Source organism: Oryzias latipes, chromosome 12, assembly GCF_053564925.1.
Source record: "Oryzias latipes strain Hd-rR chromosome 12, Olatipes_Hd-rR_3.1".
Lineage (NCBI taxonomy): Eukaryota > Metazoa > Chordata > Actinopteri > Beloniformes > Adrianichthyidae > Oryzias > Oryzias latipes.
Window position 1 is genome coordinate 22,460,827 of NC_136248.1, and position 18,208 is coordinate 22,479,034.

Consider the following 18,208-nt stretch of genomic DNA (forward strand, 5'->3'; position numbering starts at 1 on the left):
AATAGCAAAGATTGTGGAATAAGTAAGATATAAAAAGGTAAATATAGAGTAAAACTTTTTTAATATCAAAATAAAGGATAGCTTTATAAATTGACAATAACCAAATGAAATAGCCTTGTAGGTATAGTGTGCCCAGCATTAAAAAGCTGCTTCTTAAGAGGTCAGTGGAACTGCATGCTAATCAAAATGACTTCTGCCAAAATACCTCCCACTGTCTTTAAGTATCATAGTGTTTTTCCATAATTTTACTGCAATTAAATAATTGTTTTAATCTACATTTTAACAAAGAGAGTAAATTAAGAATTAAAAAAGAGAGCAAAAGACGAATTCAGACTTTAAGAAAAAAAGAATAATTATTCTGGGGTTAATGATCAACCTAAAATCTAATATTTTTATGGCAATTAAGTAAACTATATGCTGGGTGGGGGTGTTCCTAAAATAACCTCTGGTGATTGTCAAAGAGAGTGGCTTGACCAGTTTCCTGTGATCCAAGTTCATAATATAACATGCTGCATTTATTGGGAAGACTGTGGGAAGATTATTGCTAGAAAAAGTGCATTTGTGACTGAAAAAGCTCAATGCATCCATATAACACATATCATGCTGTGATAAACGCACAGCCTGGAAGTCCCCTCTGCCTTTCAGCGGCAGGCAGCAGCAAATGGTTAGCAATTTGAGGAAAATAAGTGACCTTGTAAAACTGTGCTGTTAAATGCAATGTGGTTGAAAATGTGGGTGCTTCAACGTTTTGTGCCGTTACACCAAAGGCAAAAAGCTAGACCCACTGGTACAAATATTACAAAAAGTTAGTCTGAGGTCCTGATGCTGAACTTTAAATATGTTAAATAATGTCCGGGATGAACCTGGGGGCTTGAACCAGTTAAAGGGTATAATGAAGTATGATACAACTGGACAGCACAGCACATCGAGCTAGTGCTTACTCCTCACTTTCACACAAAAAATGATTTTCTTCAAAAACACATTAATTAGATACAAACTGAAGATCTGAGTTTTAATGCAACTAAGTCCCCATGTCTTTTACAAATATTTACATAATTTATTTGGCAATTGATACAGCAATAGTGGTAAAGCCATAAAACTAATTTCACATTAATGAGTGATTATAACTGGAAATGATGCTCAAGAACAAAAACATTTATTCTTGAGCAAAGAATTTAAGTAAAACAATTAAGTAAACTTTGTTTTAAGAATTTTACAGCATTATCATTCAATTTTAACACCAAACTAAAACATGTAACTCAGATTAATAAACTGATGTTAAAATATTTCATCTTAAGTGCAAATATTTTCAAGATTTACCAAACGTTGATGCTGCTGCGTAATTATTTCTTCTAAACGTCTTCAGGGACTGACTTTATAAAGTGAATGGTTCTTTTGTTATTATAATAATTTCTATTTGCACAAGCAAGTCTCTTGACTCTGAAGGATTTGTTGCTGGACAATGGATCCATAACAAAGCTATGGCTGAGCACAAAAGAGGAAGATCCAGCAAACATTAGGCATTACATTAAAGGACATTTAGGCTTTGATTAAAAACAGGACAGGAAAAAAAAAGTCTCTTTAAATGTGCGGGTACTGCTTGGAGAGTTTTCAAGCTGTTCCGAGTGATCTGCACCCGCCAGAGCTGTTCAGTTAGTTTTGCACTTCAAAAGACTTTTTTTGGAACTAAAGTCATCAAGGATTCTTTTTTATTATTTGGTCAAAACTATAGCATAAAAGCTGTTCAGCCAACTGATGAGCCCAAAATCTAACTCTGTACTTCTGAGAATGCAGACCATTTTCGTTTGATTGGGAATATCTGTCAAAGCAAGAACTAAACTTCTTTGCTTCCCAAAACATGATTTAAATCTGCACAAAAGTTTGTGTTAATGAAAATACTTTCCAATTCAGATGTTTCATTAGAAAACATTTAATGATTTCTCCCACTTTCATTATTTTCTAGAGTTTTGCTTTGCCAGGATTGCACTCTATAACCCCTGCAGCCAACAGCTTGTTTATCTCTGCCGATGTAAAGTTGTACTCCTCCAAGACCTTAACAGTGTGTTCTCCAACGCCGGGGTTGGAAGTCAAGCTGGGTTCAGCAGGAGTCCGGGACAGAACCGGAGCTGGCCGAGGGCACTCTGCTCCCTCGGAGTCCTTCATGAAAGAACCCCTTTCCTGGTTGTGGGGGTGAGAGCTGACCTCGTCGAAAGACAACACAGGCGTGACACAAGCATCAATCTTGTCAAAAATCCTTGACCATTCCGCCTGGGTCTTTGAGGCAAAACGCTCTGTAAAAACCCGCCTGAGCTCTGGCCAGTCACCAACGCTCATCTGGGGAGGCAATTCTTCATCTTCCAACTCCAAGCCTGAGGCAAAAGAAATCCAAAACAAAACATAAAGAATTAAGAAAACAATTTTGAAACAAATATCTTAACGTAACAGCGACATAAGAAACATATCAAAGGGGTGACCTGTGCCTTCATCTCATTGGAAAAAAAGCAAACTAAGCAATTACTTGATTCAAGACGAAGTCTCTCGGGATTAGTCATAACTTCATATAATGAGTAAACTTTACAGACCCACTCTGATTAAAATCGTAGTTCTAACATGTTCTTGTGGTATCTTTCTCATGATGGAGGACATTTATAAAGACAATTTAGCTTAAAATATTATTATTTCTTTATTCAAATAATGTTGAATCAGGGGCAGATGAAACACTGCAGTTTAAAAAAAGATTAGTACGGAATAATCATAATTAAAAGACCACTGAAGACTGACCACTGAATGCTAAACACAAAGAACACTTTCACAATAGATTTAAAAGATTATCCGAGTAGGAGTTTAAAGATACAGATAACGTATTATTTATCAGTTTATTCAAAGTTACAAACCTTTAAGAAGCTGGTCATAGAACTGGGGTTCCAAGGCACCTACAGCGATGTACTTCCCATCCAAAGTTCTGTAAGTATCGTAGAATGGAGCTCCGCTGTCCAACATATTCTGCCCTCTGTCACGTTCCCATAAACCAATACTATGGGATTTCCATACAAATGAGCCTGTGTAGGCAGCTCCTTCGACCTATGAATAGCAGAACAGAGGAGCTGAAGAGAAGGCAGGGACATTTTCTGCCTTATGTTTTATTTTTAATAAAATGATTAAAAGTATTTTCAATGTCAAATTTATGAAAACAACAGGGCTTATAATTGCATACTTTCATTTGGAGATGGGGGTGACACATTGGAATAATCAAATTAAACAAAATGAAGCACTAGGAATCATCTAAATACTAAACTACTAAAGGAAAAAAAAGGTTTTCTGTCCAGGATCAAATCACACAGATACCATGCTTATTTTCTTGGTTCAGCTGGATGTGGTTTGTGAGTGGTTTTCTGGACACTTTGTCCGTTGCACAAAGAGCAGGTTGGCCAAACTATATTTACAAATGAGTTGGTGGTGGGGATGGCATGAAGTGGTCTGTTAGTGTTGGATCTAAAAAGTGTGTGTGAAACATTCAAGAAACATTTTTCGAATGTTTCTTAAAGTTGTCCTTGGAAAGGAAAAGATATGAACCAGTACAATGCAAAATAAATATTGTATGTGAAATATTAACTAGTCCGTGTCTTGAACAGAGGCAATTATAGATCCAAATCCAAAAGACTGCAAACATTCCAAGAAAAGTATCTAGTGTGGGACTACATAGTCCTCTGGATTTTAAAAGCAATTCCATCACCACGCTCACAACTTACTAACGGCAAATATGACTTCACCAATTTCCCGAAGTAAAAACCTAATGAATATAAACACTTTCCAAAGATTATTTACGAGCCCACCCTGTTCTGATGATGAAAACTTGGATGAATTATATAAAAAAATAAAATACCCTTTTGTTCTATATAAAAAAAACTGTTCAAATGTAATACATTGTGGTTTATTTTTGCCAATCTAGTGAACATTGAAGCAGACTAGGTTACTTGATTTTGGAGTTGTAATTTCGGACATCTTCTCAAAAATAACGAGCGCACTATATAGTGTTTTATGTAGTGAGTAGTGAAGGAATATGGACAGAACCTAAGTGTACATAAACTTAAATGATAAGGGAAAAATAGAACAGAATTTAAACTTGTCAAAATAAAAACAAAAAACACCTCAAACATTTGGAAACAGAAAAGGATCAGGCATAGAGCCCTGAGGAGATAATTAACGAAAACATCTGTGATGATTAAAAACCATAACCTGATGTGGTCATCATTTAAGGAGGGGGCTCAAGGGTACAGGAATCAAAGCAATTTGGAACATAGCTAACAAAATTAAAACCCAACCAAAAAATCAAAAAACCACAGTACCAAACCCTGGCAATTTAAATGTACAAACCAATTACCTAAAAGACCTGAACAGCTCGTACCAAGGCTCCATTGAGCTGCAATAAAGTCCAGAACCTCTGTGACCCAAATCAGACAAATCCGACAAAGTGGTCCTGGGTATACATTTATTTATTCCTGCTGCAATGAGAACCTCTTTAATGCACAGATTACAGCATCACTTCAAGAAAATATGCAGCAACACTGAGGTGCAAAATCGATAAAAAGTCTTAATTAACAGATGGGTCTCGAGCATTATGTCAAAGTTGGTGAAAAGAAAAACATTCTGAAATGCGTTTAATGCAGAGATGCTTTTAATGTGTTTTCACAGCTTTGCTGAAAAAAAACCTTTTAAGAACATGAACAGTAAATCCTTATTACTTGTTTTCGCATTGATTGAAATCAGCAACATTTGTGTAACCTTTTCTAAAATACACACTTACATGACTCATAATCACAGCTTTAAAAGAGAACACAGAGGAAGCCTATTTATTGTTGTATGTCTACACTTTATACAACTTTTTGTGTTTGCAAAAAACAAAAATTCAAGAGCATTCCAAAAAAAAAAAATCTTATTGTGGATTTGTGCAGCTTGAGGAAGCTGACGAGGCTTTAAGAAGTCAAAGACATGAAAAATGTGGAGAAACTTGAAAGGGTCTGATCTTTCAAGTGCAATTTATTTACTGTCAATCTTCTGCTCTGTGAAGAAACTAATCACAGCCGAGAAAAAGGGCGCTCTGTCACTGGTCAGGGCTTCAATGCCATCAAAATTATTGTATGCCAAAACCCAGACTCATGCATGAAATATTAGGTCTGTGTGGAAGCTGGGATAACTACCTGAATCTATATCCCTCTTTTGATGGGCTGTGGTCATGAAAAATATATTTCTGAATAACAATAAAATAAGACTGCAGATACAAGAGTGTGAAAATAAAATTAATTCTGTTTGCGTGTACATTTTCTTGGAAGTCTCATACCAACAGATGGGAAAATATTTTACTACGATTGATACATAAATTTACATCTCTCTCTCCATCTGTTTGTGCATCTCAGTCATTTATAACCAACCATATTCCAGCCACTTTAATTCACTGTCTCCTCGTTCACTCCACTTTGAAAAATCTTTGAGCAAAAGATGACAAATTTTGAGAACAGATTACCGATAGCTTTCTGCAGCAGAAACAAACTTATGCACCTTTAGAACTTAAAATGATGGCATAAGAGTGGTATTTTAGAACCCCTGTGAGGGGAATACAGCTAATATTAACTATTTTGGTACAGTTCCTGAGGGAAATGTTGCTCTCATACGTCAGCTCACCAGTGACACAAAAAGCTTCTCCATAAGGAACAGAAGTGTCTGCTTAAGCAGCTCATAAATCTCTGCCTCAAGAAAACTAGTGAGCTGTCTGTAGCCTTATTCATGCACAAGCAGACCAATGCAAAACAGAAAGGTTACTTTGATCAAAAAGACATTTAAAAATAATATCTATCAATTCATTCAATTTTAAGTTAGTAATAACTGTATATGTAATGTAATGTGCTTGAAATACAAATGTGATAATCTTTTAAAAACTGCCAATGTACATTCCTAAACCACAATCTTACTCCTGTGAGCTGGTTACACTTAAAGATGTACAGTCCAAAATGTTGATAAAGATCTGAAATTTCATTTGTTTATTTTTTTAAATAAAAAGACAATTTACTGAACATAATAATGACAATTTTCTATTCTTGATTTGTGGTATAACATTAATAAAATAGAAAAAGTCGTTACTCGTCCCAGAATACTGTATCCATCCATCCATCCAGCAACCCATCCATCCATTTGCTGTACCAGTTTAGGCCGGTGAAGGATAACTGAGGATGCAGGAGCCGATCCCAGTTACTTTAAGGAAAAGTAGGAGAATACCCTGAACTGCCTGGAAATTTAAATGCACCTGATGCTTTCATGCGGAGGAAGGCTTGTGTGCTCCATGATGGTTACCTGGATCTGGTGTGCTTTGCCAATAAGAAGTTACAATGGCAGGTTATTTGGATAACATGTAAGACACAAGTCCTGGAGTTTGACACCTGGACTCTGCATGAAACGTGAAGATGTTTGAAAAGGAAGACCACTGGACTTCCAGAAGTATTGACATCTCGATGATTAAATAGCTAGCAACCTTACCATACCAAACCCTCTCCGACTCTACAACTCATTGTGAAGACGATCCAGCACACTAGAACCATAAATACAGAGCAAATAAAGGTTGCCATTGGAACTGCATGTCAGCAGCTTGACAGATGGATCGCCTTCATTCCACATCACTATCCTTCAGCCTTCAACCAAATACTGTGCTGCAGTGTTTTAGTCATTTATTTACATTTTTTGAGATCCCGAAGTTTTAATTTTATGAATCAAATAAAAGTTACCCACATAAAAGTCTAGGTGTAATCAATCCATACAAAGTTCCACATTAAATCAAGCCCTAATGACATACACGTCTTTAGCATGTGCTTGCATGATAAAGTATAAGTTGTTCACCTTTCAGCATATCCTTTCAGGAGTTGCCACAGCAAATCAGCTTTCACCTATTTGCACAGGTGGTTTGGCAGAGATTTTTGCGCCGAAAGCCCTTCCTAACACAACCCTGTAATTCTTACAGACTGGGCACCGGCACAGGAGGGACTAGACTTGGGCCCCTTTGTGGGTACATAGTTAGGCAGTAGCCTGCTAGTATGATCAAAAATAACAAAAGTCATATGTTCAAAATAACAGCTGGTTGAGGGTGGATTTTAGTTGTAGAGAGGAATTCTGTGCAAAAGTTCGAGGAAAACCGACAGTGTTGTGGCGAGTTCCTGATTTGTCTCGCCTTCTTTTTGTGTCCTGGAGATCTAATCTTGTACAGCATCAGACAACCACTGTAAGAGCACTCTTTCCATTTCTAAAGAGCTGAACAATGTGGCTGTGCCTTTATGTGGAAAAGAAAAATATAGCTTTTGTAAAATCTGTCAACATCACAAGTTTGTGGCTGAAAATACAGGACAGAAACCAGCTGCATCATAATGCACTGCCTCACAGAACAAAGACAGGCTCCATCATGACCATTATTATCCTGGTTTGAAACAGGCAGCAGCCACACATTTGGGCTTTCAGGAGGAGCTGAAGGTGCACATGTTCAAGCTAAAGCCTGCATGACAGTCCCCATAGAAACTCATATGAGAAATCTGCAGTTCGAGTATAAAACAACCATCTTGCTTCTTCGTAGGCTTGGGCGAAAAATCGATTGAATTAATTCATTCGAATTTTTTGTTACGGGCGATTTAAAAAATAACTAAATCGAGTTTTTGTGTAATGGCGCATTTTTGGCTCCCCAGAGCTTCCGTAGTGTTAGTTTCACATGGCAGTATGGCAAGCGACAAACAACGTCGTAGCACACACGAGACAGCAAGCGACAACATGGCTACCAATGAGAGTGGGAAGTTTGTTTCCCAAGAAAGGAATAAAATCATCTGTTGTTTGGAACTGGTATGGGTTTGTTGCCACAGACTTGGAGGAAGAGACCCCACACTGCCACAATTGCCTAAAGCCCATTGCAGTCAAAGGCAGCCGCACCACAAACCTATTCCAACACCTGGGGGAAACATTTTATTACTGTGCTCCTTCACTCCGTAACTCCAAACATGAACTCCCAACACTTGTGCACACTCTCACTCACTCTTGCACGGCACATGCTCATTCCTCTTACACACGCAGCACTGACACACATACACAACAACACCTATATGGTTAGTTTATTAGTTAGTTAGTAGTTAGTTGTTACTGTTATTTGTTATTTGTTACTGCGACTTCTCCAGTACCGATAGCAGAACCGTTGAGGTCAGATCTTACGGATACTGCAGTCTTGAAGAATGTTGCCCCGGGGTTCGTTCAATACCGGGGCTCGATACCCATCCCTAGGAAAAGGGCAAGGTGGAGAACAATCACCCAAGCGGTGGCTTTGCATATAGCCAAAGACATGGTACCCATATTTATCATGGAGAAGACGGGGTTTATTAGTTTAATTAAAACCTTAGACCCCCGATATGAGCTGTATTGTTAATCCTTTAGAAAATGGTGCTACTCTCAAGGTGAATGTTTGTCTCCTTTTAGTCTAGACTACAAAGTGTTACATACAACACAGCTGGGACTTTAATTCCAAGAGTGTGTTCATTTATTTATTATTCATCCCAGAAATGGGGGTTACATTTGTCTTGTGTTTGCTTAAATAAAAGCAAAGTTTGCTTTAACTTAAGTTGTCTGCCGTTTGTAATTATTGCTTTCCTTAAGTAGGGGGGGAATCAGGAAAAAAATCAGAAGTTGAATTTTAAGAAAAAATAAAATCGCAGAGATTTTATTTTTAGGCCATATTGCCCAGCCCTACTCCTTTGTATTTGCCAGGAAGAAAAAAAACATAAGTTGACAAGACTAAGAAAAAAATTCCTGTTTTTCTTTTTCCTATGAAAAACACATGAAGGTTTGGCTATCTACATTTATGCAAATGTCTTATTGCATGAAAAGGTGGGAATTTTCTTATGCGTGGGCATGCACGGTTTTTAAGCTCATTACTGTGGATGACTAATTGAAACCAGGTGTGCCTTCATAGATTTTTCCTATGGAAGAAAAGACTTGAGAGAAATGACATCTGGGACAGGCTTTGACCCTGAAATGTTTCAAGTAAAGTGTCTTCACTTTCCACAATCCTTGGGATGCTTGTGAGGAGCTCACAATATAAACCTTGAAAGAACATTTACTATTTCAGGTGAAAAGATGCTAAAACCTCCTCAAAGTACTTAAGGTTCACTATGAGTTCATTCACACAATCATATCTTACGTTTTTTATCTTAGCACTTAACTACTGCTGTTATTGCACATTTTTTCCCAAATTGTTCCTATTATTTATGTAACCTTTAAATGTTTTGCTTTTTATATCAACAGTTCATGTCACTTTAATATTCATTTATCTTTGCCACATTCAGTTTTTGATAGTGAAGTTGATCCAATCTCCTCTCACCCACAATTTTTGGGCTTGCATGTCATTTTAAGCTAAATTAATTATTTTGATTATTATTCTGCTCAATTGAGAAAGATAACTTTAATATTTTTTAAAGAAAAAAAAAGCCTGTGGCAGATTAAAATCAAATAATATAAAGAGAAATTGCTCTTAGTGTCAGACAAAGAATCTAACTAAGATAAAAAAATTAGCAAAAATCATTAATGTACCTTAAGACCAAGTAAGAGCCTGGAGCTCCACTGTAAGCACGTGAAATGAAAGTGCTCTGGTTAGAAATTGTTACTCATCTGAGGGCTCTTCCTGCACTTGGGGGAAGCAGCAGGGAAAAAAGTTGTGAATCAGGATGAGAGTGAGAAAGTGAGTTTAAAATGGCCCGAGGACAGAAATGGAGTAAACGCTTTAGTGAAATGTGTGGAAGAAAGTTCAGGCCAACAAGGCAGAGTCAGTTTGTCAGACAGATCGCCAATGAGGAGTGTCCTCTTCACTGCTTCTGGTACAGTTCAATGCACACTATGATTGACTTCAGCCCACAGACTCCTCAAGGAATAAAATGTTACAAGAGTGAGGCTTAATGGACTGTAATATGACTGAAACCAAATGGGTGATATTACAGGTTTGGAAGAGTGAGATGTTTCAAAGATGAAAAAAACAAGTTGAGTTCTGATGTCTCTATATGAGAGTTTGCCCGTATTGTTTGGCTCAGTCACACCAAGAGCCTTTATATTCATAACATGAATCCCCCTACCCAAGAGGCTACACCAGGAGTTTCTCTCACAAGTCAAAACTGACAAGCACGTTAGGGTATCAAGGTGACATTTGTTCCATTTGATGTTCAGAGTTGCATTTAGCCAAGCCAAACTTAAAAGTTTCTTTTTAATTAAGTAGATACTATCACAAATCATATTCTACCATACTTTATTGTTTTTTTTTAGCTTCAGGGTTTTCTTTTATAGCTGACAATGATTGCTGCAGATGAAATTATTTTCAAGATGTTCAGTGGGTAACTTTTAAAGTTCCACCAACAAATTCAACATGCAAATGTGTTCTACTCCTGGGCCTTTTTATACTCCTTTTCTCCTTGTTTTGGTGTTGACACAGAAAATTACGACCTTCCACAATCATTGGGTTTTAAGGAGTCTTCATTGAGCTGGGGAGGCTGAGGAGGACTCTCATGCCATCGAAGAGGACGATGAGGTGCTGAGTGTCACATCCATGACACTCATTGAAGCTGGCAGGTGATTTAAAAGCACACTGGCACTACAGGGAGTTGTCGTCCAGAAGTTGCCAGGAGGCGGGAGAGGGTAAGTTTGTTCCCAGTGGTGACCAGCTCTTTCATCTGGTCTGTAAACTCCGGAGGGGTGGGGAGGAATGCGGAGAAAGAGTATGGGGTTTTAAGAACGCAGTGCTGGATTATAAGGGGAAAAAGAGGAAGGTAGCGCTCCACATTTGGGAGTTAGCAGAAAATAATGTGTTGACCTTGATGCTACTCAAGGATAAAACCTCCTTCAAGCAAGGCCAGGGGGTGTAGCTTTCTGATGCTTTTTGTTCCATCTTTCTCTTGCAATACCATTTCTTTTGCATCTTGTCCTTGGTGGTGGTAATGGATGAATGAATAAAGGAGTAAAATATGTTTTCAATGAACAGTTCTATGCTTGAACTTGCCAAGATAAGCGAATAAAGTGAACTTCATTCAGTTTAAAGCCTGTCTTTCAGTGTAAATTGTTCAAATATCGGGGTTCATCCCACAATAGGGGGAGTCCATCATGAGTGTAAAAAAAGCCTTTAATAGTTTGTTAATGTGAATTTATGATTGGATTTTTTGTTATTTGGGCCACGTTCAAATATTGTCAGACTGCAGAATCTACTAAAAGAATATTCTTTATTAACATCAGGGAACTAAAGAACTTGAGAAAGATCCCTGCTTTTTTCTGCCTTTCTTTTAAATAAGTTTGTGGCCCATCCAATAGCATTACTTTTCAGAATTTTTGAGAAAACAAGTGTGTTTTTTAAGTTATCCGCTTTAAATTCAAAACATTTTTTTTTATTAGGCTTTGTTGGTTGTCTGCAAATTGCCCTTTCAGCGGCTCTCTGCTGATCTCTTCTGCGTACTTTACATCTTTGACTGCTGGGATCCTGTTATTATAGCTCCGCTCTGTTTTTCTGGGAAGAGATTTTCTTTGACTTGCATCAGTAAAGTTTTGAGTAAGATTGATGCTGGTAGTAAGACTGCCATGTGAACGTGTTTAAATAACTGCTTTTTAATTTAAAATGTAATTTGTTCTTTAATTTGAAAGGATTATTAATTCCCATAGGGTCCAGACAGACATAGTTTGACTTAGTTACACCAAACTTAGTTTCATTTACCACATTCCACACCGTCTAGAGAAAAAAGACATAAAGTAAGAAAAAACACGGCTAGTACACATAGACATGTTCTAAAGGGTAAAATGAAACCTGAAATGAAAGGTTCTGGAAAACACCCTCAACATTTTTGTAACCAGGCTGTAAACAAGTTTACTTTTGATGCAAAGTAGGACTTTTTTAACGTGGTGTAAAAGGAACATAGCCCTTTTCATAAAATATCCTCATGTGGTCATTTGGTACCTTTGTGTTGGACTTAAAATTTAGATACAGATTGTGGGGGCTCACTAGAATATCCATCCATTTTCTTCTGCTCATCCAGGAATGGGTCAAGAGAGCAGCAGTCTAAGCAAATATGCCCAGCCTTCTCCCTGGCCACTTCCTCAAGCTCTTCTGGGGGGGCCCTGAGGAGTTCTCAGGCCAGCAGAGAGATGTTGTCTCTCTGGAGTCTGTCCGGGGTCAGTCCAGTGGGACATGCTAGGGAGGCATCCGGACCAGATGTCCGAGCCACCTCAACTGGCTCCTCTTGATTTGGAAGAGCAGACCTTTACTCAGGTGACCGAGCTGCTCGTCCCATCTCTAATGGAGCCACCCTGTGGAAGCTCATTCCGGCCACTTGTATTCGGAACCTGGTACTTCCAGTAATTACCCAGAGCTCATGACCATAGGCAAGTATTGGAACAAAGATCGACCGTTAAATTGAAAACTTTGCTTTCTAGCTCAGCTCTTTTTTCACCACAGCAGACCAGTATAGCAACGACATTGCAGCAGAAACCACTCCAACCTGCCTTCCAATCTTCCCTCACTTGTGACCCCAAGACACTTAAACTTCCCCACCTGGGGCAGGAGCACTCTGCCCGATCAGAAAAAACAAACTAGCAAAACATTGCGCTTAGAAATAGCCCTCTTTTCCTTATATTCAAAATCCCCTCCGTACCTCCTCAATACACCATTTTTGCCACCATTAATTATTTTTACATTTATTTTTCTCTAGCTGCTATATATACTATACTATATAAAAAAATACCAGTTTCCTAAATTCACAACTGTGAAGAATTTCCCACGTATGTGATCGAGAGCTATGCTCTTGCTGTGAAGAGGAGAAGTTAGAAATCTACATACCAACCTCTCCTTGATCCTAATTTTCAAAGCCAGAAAGACTCTTGCAAAGGAAAGGAAAAGTCTTCGTTAAGATCAAAGGTTTAAAACTTAAATAATGTTAATCTCTTCAACCAACTTAACAGTGGGCTTATTATGTCAATACTTTGTCTTCCTCCTCTAAAGTGGAGACTTAATTTCAAAAAGGAAAAGTCTTGAAGAGTCTTTTGTTTAGTTCGTGTTTGTTTTTTTGAGCTACTTTTAGCTCTCTTTGAACAACTCTAAAACCCATCTCTTGTTACAGTTGTATCTTCCTTAATGAGACACTTTCTTTTAATCAGGAGCACTTTTAGGAGATTCAGTAATCCAGCATTTCTTTTTACTAGAAAAATAGTAAGTTATGAGAAATCCTCCAGTTTTCATTAAAAAAAGCAAGCTGTTTAACTGGAGACAATATCTTAACCCAGTATTTCCATGACTTCTTCACCTAAAACCTTCTTTCCATTCTGAATTTCTGTGTCCACACCGAAATGAGTAATTTAATTTACTTTCAAAGCAGAATTTCAGAACTCTTACAAAGCATGGAAATTGCAGTTAGCTTGTAGTTAGTTTCTTCATAAATTAAAGAGAGCATAATTAAGGAAACAAAGCGGAATCCCTTGTAATTTGAGTGAATGCTAAAACAGCTGACCCTGTAGCTGTTATACTGCCTCTCTGTGGCTTTCCTAAATTATTACAGATTTTCCTGACTTCACAGCATTCTCTTCTGGGCTTTAAAGGGTCGATTTGGAAGACGTTTGAAACTTCTACAGAGGAATAGAATCCTGTAGTATAGTATGGCCTGGGTGACTAATTATCAGAAAAATCATCAAGAAACATCATCTGGAAGAGATGTGCAAAATAAAAATAAGGTCATATGGGGAATTTTAGCTTTTGCAAAAGTCATAATTAGGTACACTTCGTTAGTATTCAGACCATAAGACCATTTTTATTTGAAGGTTTAACATTAAAGCAATATTCTTGGTTCAAAAAACATAAATGAAGAATGTTTTCCTTTAGGTTAAGCTATCCAGAAAAAAAGAAAAATCAAAACAAAACGATTTAGAATTTCATTTAGAAATACAACTTTAGTTAAAGTTAAAAAGAAAGAAAATAAGAGAAAACTGGCTGCTCTGTAATAAAACTTTCTCTGCAGTTACCCCTTTTTATTCCTTACCGGCTAAACCTTGGCAGGAGGTTATTTCACTATAACTGTCTGTCTTTCATTCTCTTTACAGAGTTGCTTTTAGGAACAGCTCACTCCTCAAGGGGAATACAGGTTCATCAATCTAGCTTTATTTTATTAGTGGCCAGCACTGAAAAAGAAACTCTTGGCTGCAGTTTGAGCAAAACAAATTTGCTAAAAAAAAAAAAAAAACCTCACACAGACTAAACATAGCAGCTATAAATGGTGAGGAAATAACGAAATATTGCACTGCATCCATTTATTGACCAATGAAGCCATTGGAAAAAAGTTTACAAAAACCCTTATGAAGTCAAAGTTAATGGCTGCTTCTGCCAACCCCCGTAGGTCATCACAAATGACCTCTGTTGTACTAAAAGCTGGGGGTTGTAGTTCTTGGAAGAAGAAAAAAATCAATAATGCAACTAAACTAATAGATTCTGCCAAGAAAACTACATTTGGTGCATTTCTGATGAAGATCGATCAATCTGGATCAACTCGTGTATAGATACAAGATTTAGACTGTCAAAGAAGTTTAACTCTGGGTAAAACATATTGTTAAATAGTTGATTAATATGAATATGAAGACTTAAACACTGCTTTTATACAAAGTTAGATTTTTAAAAAGTACCAGATCAAGTTTTAAAAAGTAAATACTGGTGTTTCTATTTCTTTGTATTTACTTATGATTAAAAAAAACATTTTTAAGAGCAAAACTTTCAGAATATTATGGTTGATTTTAAACAACTGGGATGATGGTAAAACCAATTAATCAGTCAACTTTTCCATCGTGCCATAAGAAACAATAACATTTACAAAACCTTTCTTTTAACTTCTTTCATTAAGCTGCATTCTTTTCCCCTTTTTGCGCTAAATAAACACAATACAATTGTAATTGTGAATGAAAGAAAAGTTTCAAACATTTAATTTGTTCTTTTTTTTTTCTTTTTCATTTCTCTACAATGTGAGAAAGATGCTGCAGCCAGTGTTCTGAACTTCTTTTTATGAAGGTCTTTGCAAGGGATTTTTCTTTAGCAAGACAAGGTTACCCAAAAAGGGCAACGTTTTTTGGGTAACCTTGTCAATGAAATAAAGAAGTACTCAGAAATGCAATTTTAAGCATATTTCTTTTTTACAAATATCCATCATCAGCAAAATGCCAAATAACAATAACACAATTTTCGTTGGAGAGTGTGATCATGCTTCTGCTTCTCTAGGAGCATCTTTTTGAATATTTGTGCAAATCTCTAACTCAAACAAGGACAAGGACTTTTGGGAAAAGGTTAGACTTGTGCAACTCAGGCTTTGCTGCTTACGTCACGATGCGCTTTCAGTCAATGATTTCACGAAGAAACTTTAGAAGCGCACTCCCAACTGTCTCTTGGGAATCTGTGTTTGAAAGCTTGAAAACATTCAATTTAACAAGCTGCTAAAAGCTTAAGTCTGAAGTATAGGGCAAAACCAGAATGAGAAATACAAAAAGTAGACATGAAGTACAAGAGTGCAAGCTTGTATTGATAACAGTAGAAACAAAATACAGAAATAATGATATGAACATAATTTGGACTTAAATTTAGTTTCTTTTTACTAAAGTAAGCATCACATATATCGCTTTTTCAAAAACTCTGAAAAATAGTGTGAGCTAAAACAAAACAATTAAAAAATGAAAGCAGTAAAACATGTTTTTTCTCTCATTTTTTAAGTCACAGCCAATCCTTCACTCACTGCACTTACATGAAACAAGTGTAAAATGTTGCCTGTGACCCGCGGGTTGACATGCAAAGCAGCGCTGATTCACAGCAATAGGTGACAAACTTCCAGGCCGAATCTCATATTTCCAGCTGAATCCCTGCAGCTCGTCCCACTCAGATCATTGTACAGAGAAAATGACAGGACAGCAGCACGACACGCTCTACAAAGCCCGCCTCGCCTCAGAATCCACCTGACAGAAACACGCGGCGGATGAAAAGGCAGCGGCGGCGTTTCCTTACATCAAAGTATGTTCTGAAGCAGCAGGGACAGCCTCTTCTGCTGTCGTTCACTGTGACCGCCTCTTCATCAAACAGACAAAGTCTCACAGCTACACCCAACCCTTATTGCATTCAGCAGAGCATCATGAGTGGTACCTCTTAAACAGCTGTAATGTAAAAGCAAGTACAGGAGCCTGTTTTAGCATCCAAAATCAAACCCTTTCAGTTTGTCTTTAGCATTTAGGGTCTTACCGTCTTTCCTATTGATATTATAGTTTACATAACATGACAGATGTAAGAGATTTAAAGGTACTTTATTGCTTTATTTAGAAAATATCATTGGTTGGGGTTGTTTGGAGGGGTGTGAGTACATATCTGAAAGTACATATTTGCAAAAGGTGATTTTAATAACATACTATTAAAAAAGAAACAACACTGATGAAATCTTCCATCCTGCATAGACAGCATGGTTTTGTTTTGCTGCACAGGCGGTGTTGCCTTTGCTTTTTGAAATGGCCTGAAAAATATCAAAAAGCTCCAATGGCTTTCAGAGAATCAGCTGGATTTTCACTTCCAGCTGTGATTCGAAGTCCAGCGGCCTCTGCTCTCACCTACGTGCAGACTCCAGCAACAGCTCCTCCTTAAGCACAGATCCTTCTTAAAAAGTCAAACCAACCCAAGTCTTTTTTTTTTTCTTCCTGCATTTAATTGCCCTGTTATCTCACATTGCAGCTGTTTGGTGGTTGCAGGCTCTTGGCGCTCTCACTAAGCAAAGGTGATTCGGCAAAGACTTCCATGCCCATGTTACTCCCCCCAAAAAAGGAAAATTTAGGATCTTATGCAGGAATATGCCAGAGCTTTCCCTCAGCAGACTGAAAATTCAAATCTGTATGGCTTTTTCTTTTGGACATGTCCTGGTGATAATTACATGGAACCATGTTCCCAATCTTTTTTCAATCCAAAAGGATGAAAAACAGCATTATATGTGATAGGATATAACCACACAAAAAAAAAATTATAAGACTAAAACAACTGTATTTTGATTTTTTTTTTAAATGTCACTGTAAACAATGAGAAAACTAAGGAAAGAGACAAAAGTTTAAAGCCTTAGTCACATTCACCCGTACGATTCGAGTGCTGCCTCCTTACTGACCAGATGCAAATGTTGCACGCACAGGGCGTGCAAATGATACGCAAGTGCCTGTAAGATCTCCATAGGATGCCCACACCAACTACGTTTTCATTGTGTATTTTCCTTATATTTAACACCCAGGTTGCGGACAAGAAACGTGCAAGGAGTGTGCATTTATCCGTAGAACAGCACTTACAGGCTCCTTGAGCAGTGCGCTGGATTTGGGCAGGTTGATGAAATGAAAAATCTGTACGACACGCCTGCGTCTCACCTATTTCACTCTTACGTGTTTTATAAGTGTTTGCTTAAAGAAGAAGAAGATTATTACAGACTTAGCGAGCGGTCTACGAGACCTGTACGCCCCATAAAGGTTTGTCCATTTTTTGCCGGCAGACAGCCCATATCCACACATAAGGGCAGTTGTAAAGCAACACTGTAATGAATTAATAACCATGAAGGCCAGTTTGGCAATGGTTTTATACTAGCTTGAGACAGCATTTGGAGAAAACTGTAAACGTCTGTTTCCAAGTTAGAAATTATACAACCTTTTTTCAGGTTAAAGGGATTTTTCAGGATTCATTCAGGTTAAATTCTTCCCTTTACCATCTATTAACATTTAACATTTCACCTTTAGTAGTATTTTTAAATTTTCCTTTTAGAGATTTCATCTCAATGTGAGTTCAAAAAGTCGTAAGAGAAACAAGAGTCCCTTGAGAGAAAGTTATTGTTACTTACCTCAGTCAATCACTAACCTAACACTATAATTGGCCAACCTTTAAGAACAAGATGTGTGATCCCAGATCAGACATTTTTGCCTGCTTTTCAGAAAAAGAAGTCTAATAATGATGTATTACATGAGAAGGATGGGAAGGACCACCGAAGCTGTAGTGTAGCATCATAGGGAATCAGAACGCGTAGATATAAAAGTGTATCTCTGATCTGCGCCTGGGATGTAAAAATACCCCGCAAATCTAAACGGCTCACAGAGGAACTTTTTTTTAAGGCTCGCTTTATGATAGAGTTCTTATGTT

At 37.5% G+C, this 18,208-nt stretch overlaps 1 protein-coding gene across 4 annotated transcripts in view; it reads right to left on the bottom strand.

Moving 5' to 3' along the window:
* Positions 1 to 998: 998 nt before the first annotated feature.
* amacr (alpha-methylacyl-CoA racemase) overlaps positions 999 to 18,208 on the bottom strand; it is a 29,555-nt gene continuing 12,345 nt past the window's right edge. For all 4 annotated transcript variants that reach the window (XM_078956337.1, XM_023960901.2, XM_023960900.2 and 1 more), the window contains 2 exons: positions 2,895 to 3,081; positions 999 to 2,369 (listed from right to left, as the gene is read on the bottom strand). In XM_078956337.1, the coding sequence (XP_078812463.1) occupies positions 1,960 to 2,369; positions 2,895 to 3,081 (597 nt within the window). In that variant the 3' untranslated portion in view covers positions 999 to 1,959. The remainder of the gene's footprint in view (positions 2,370 to 2,894; positions 3,082 to 18,208) is intronic.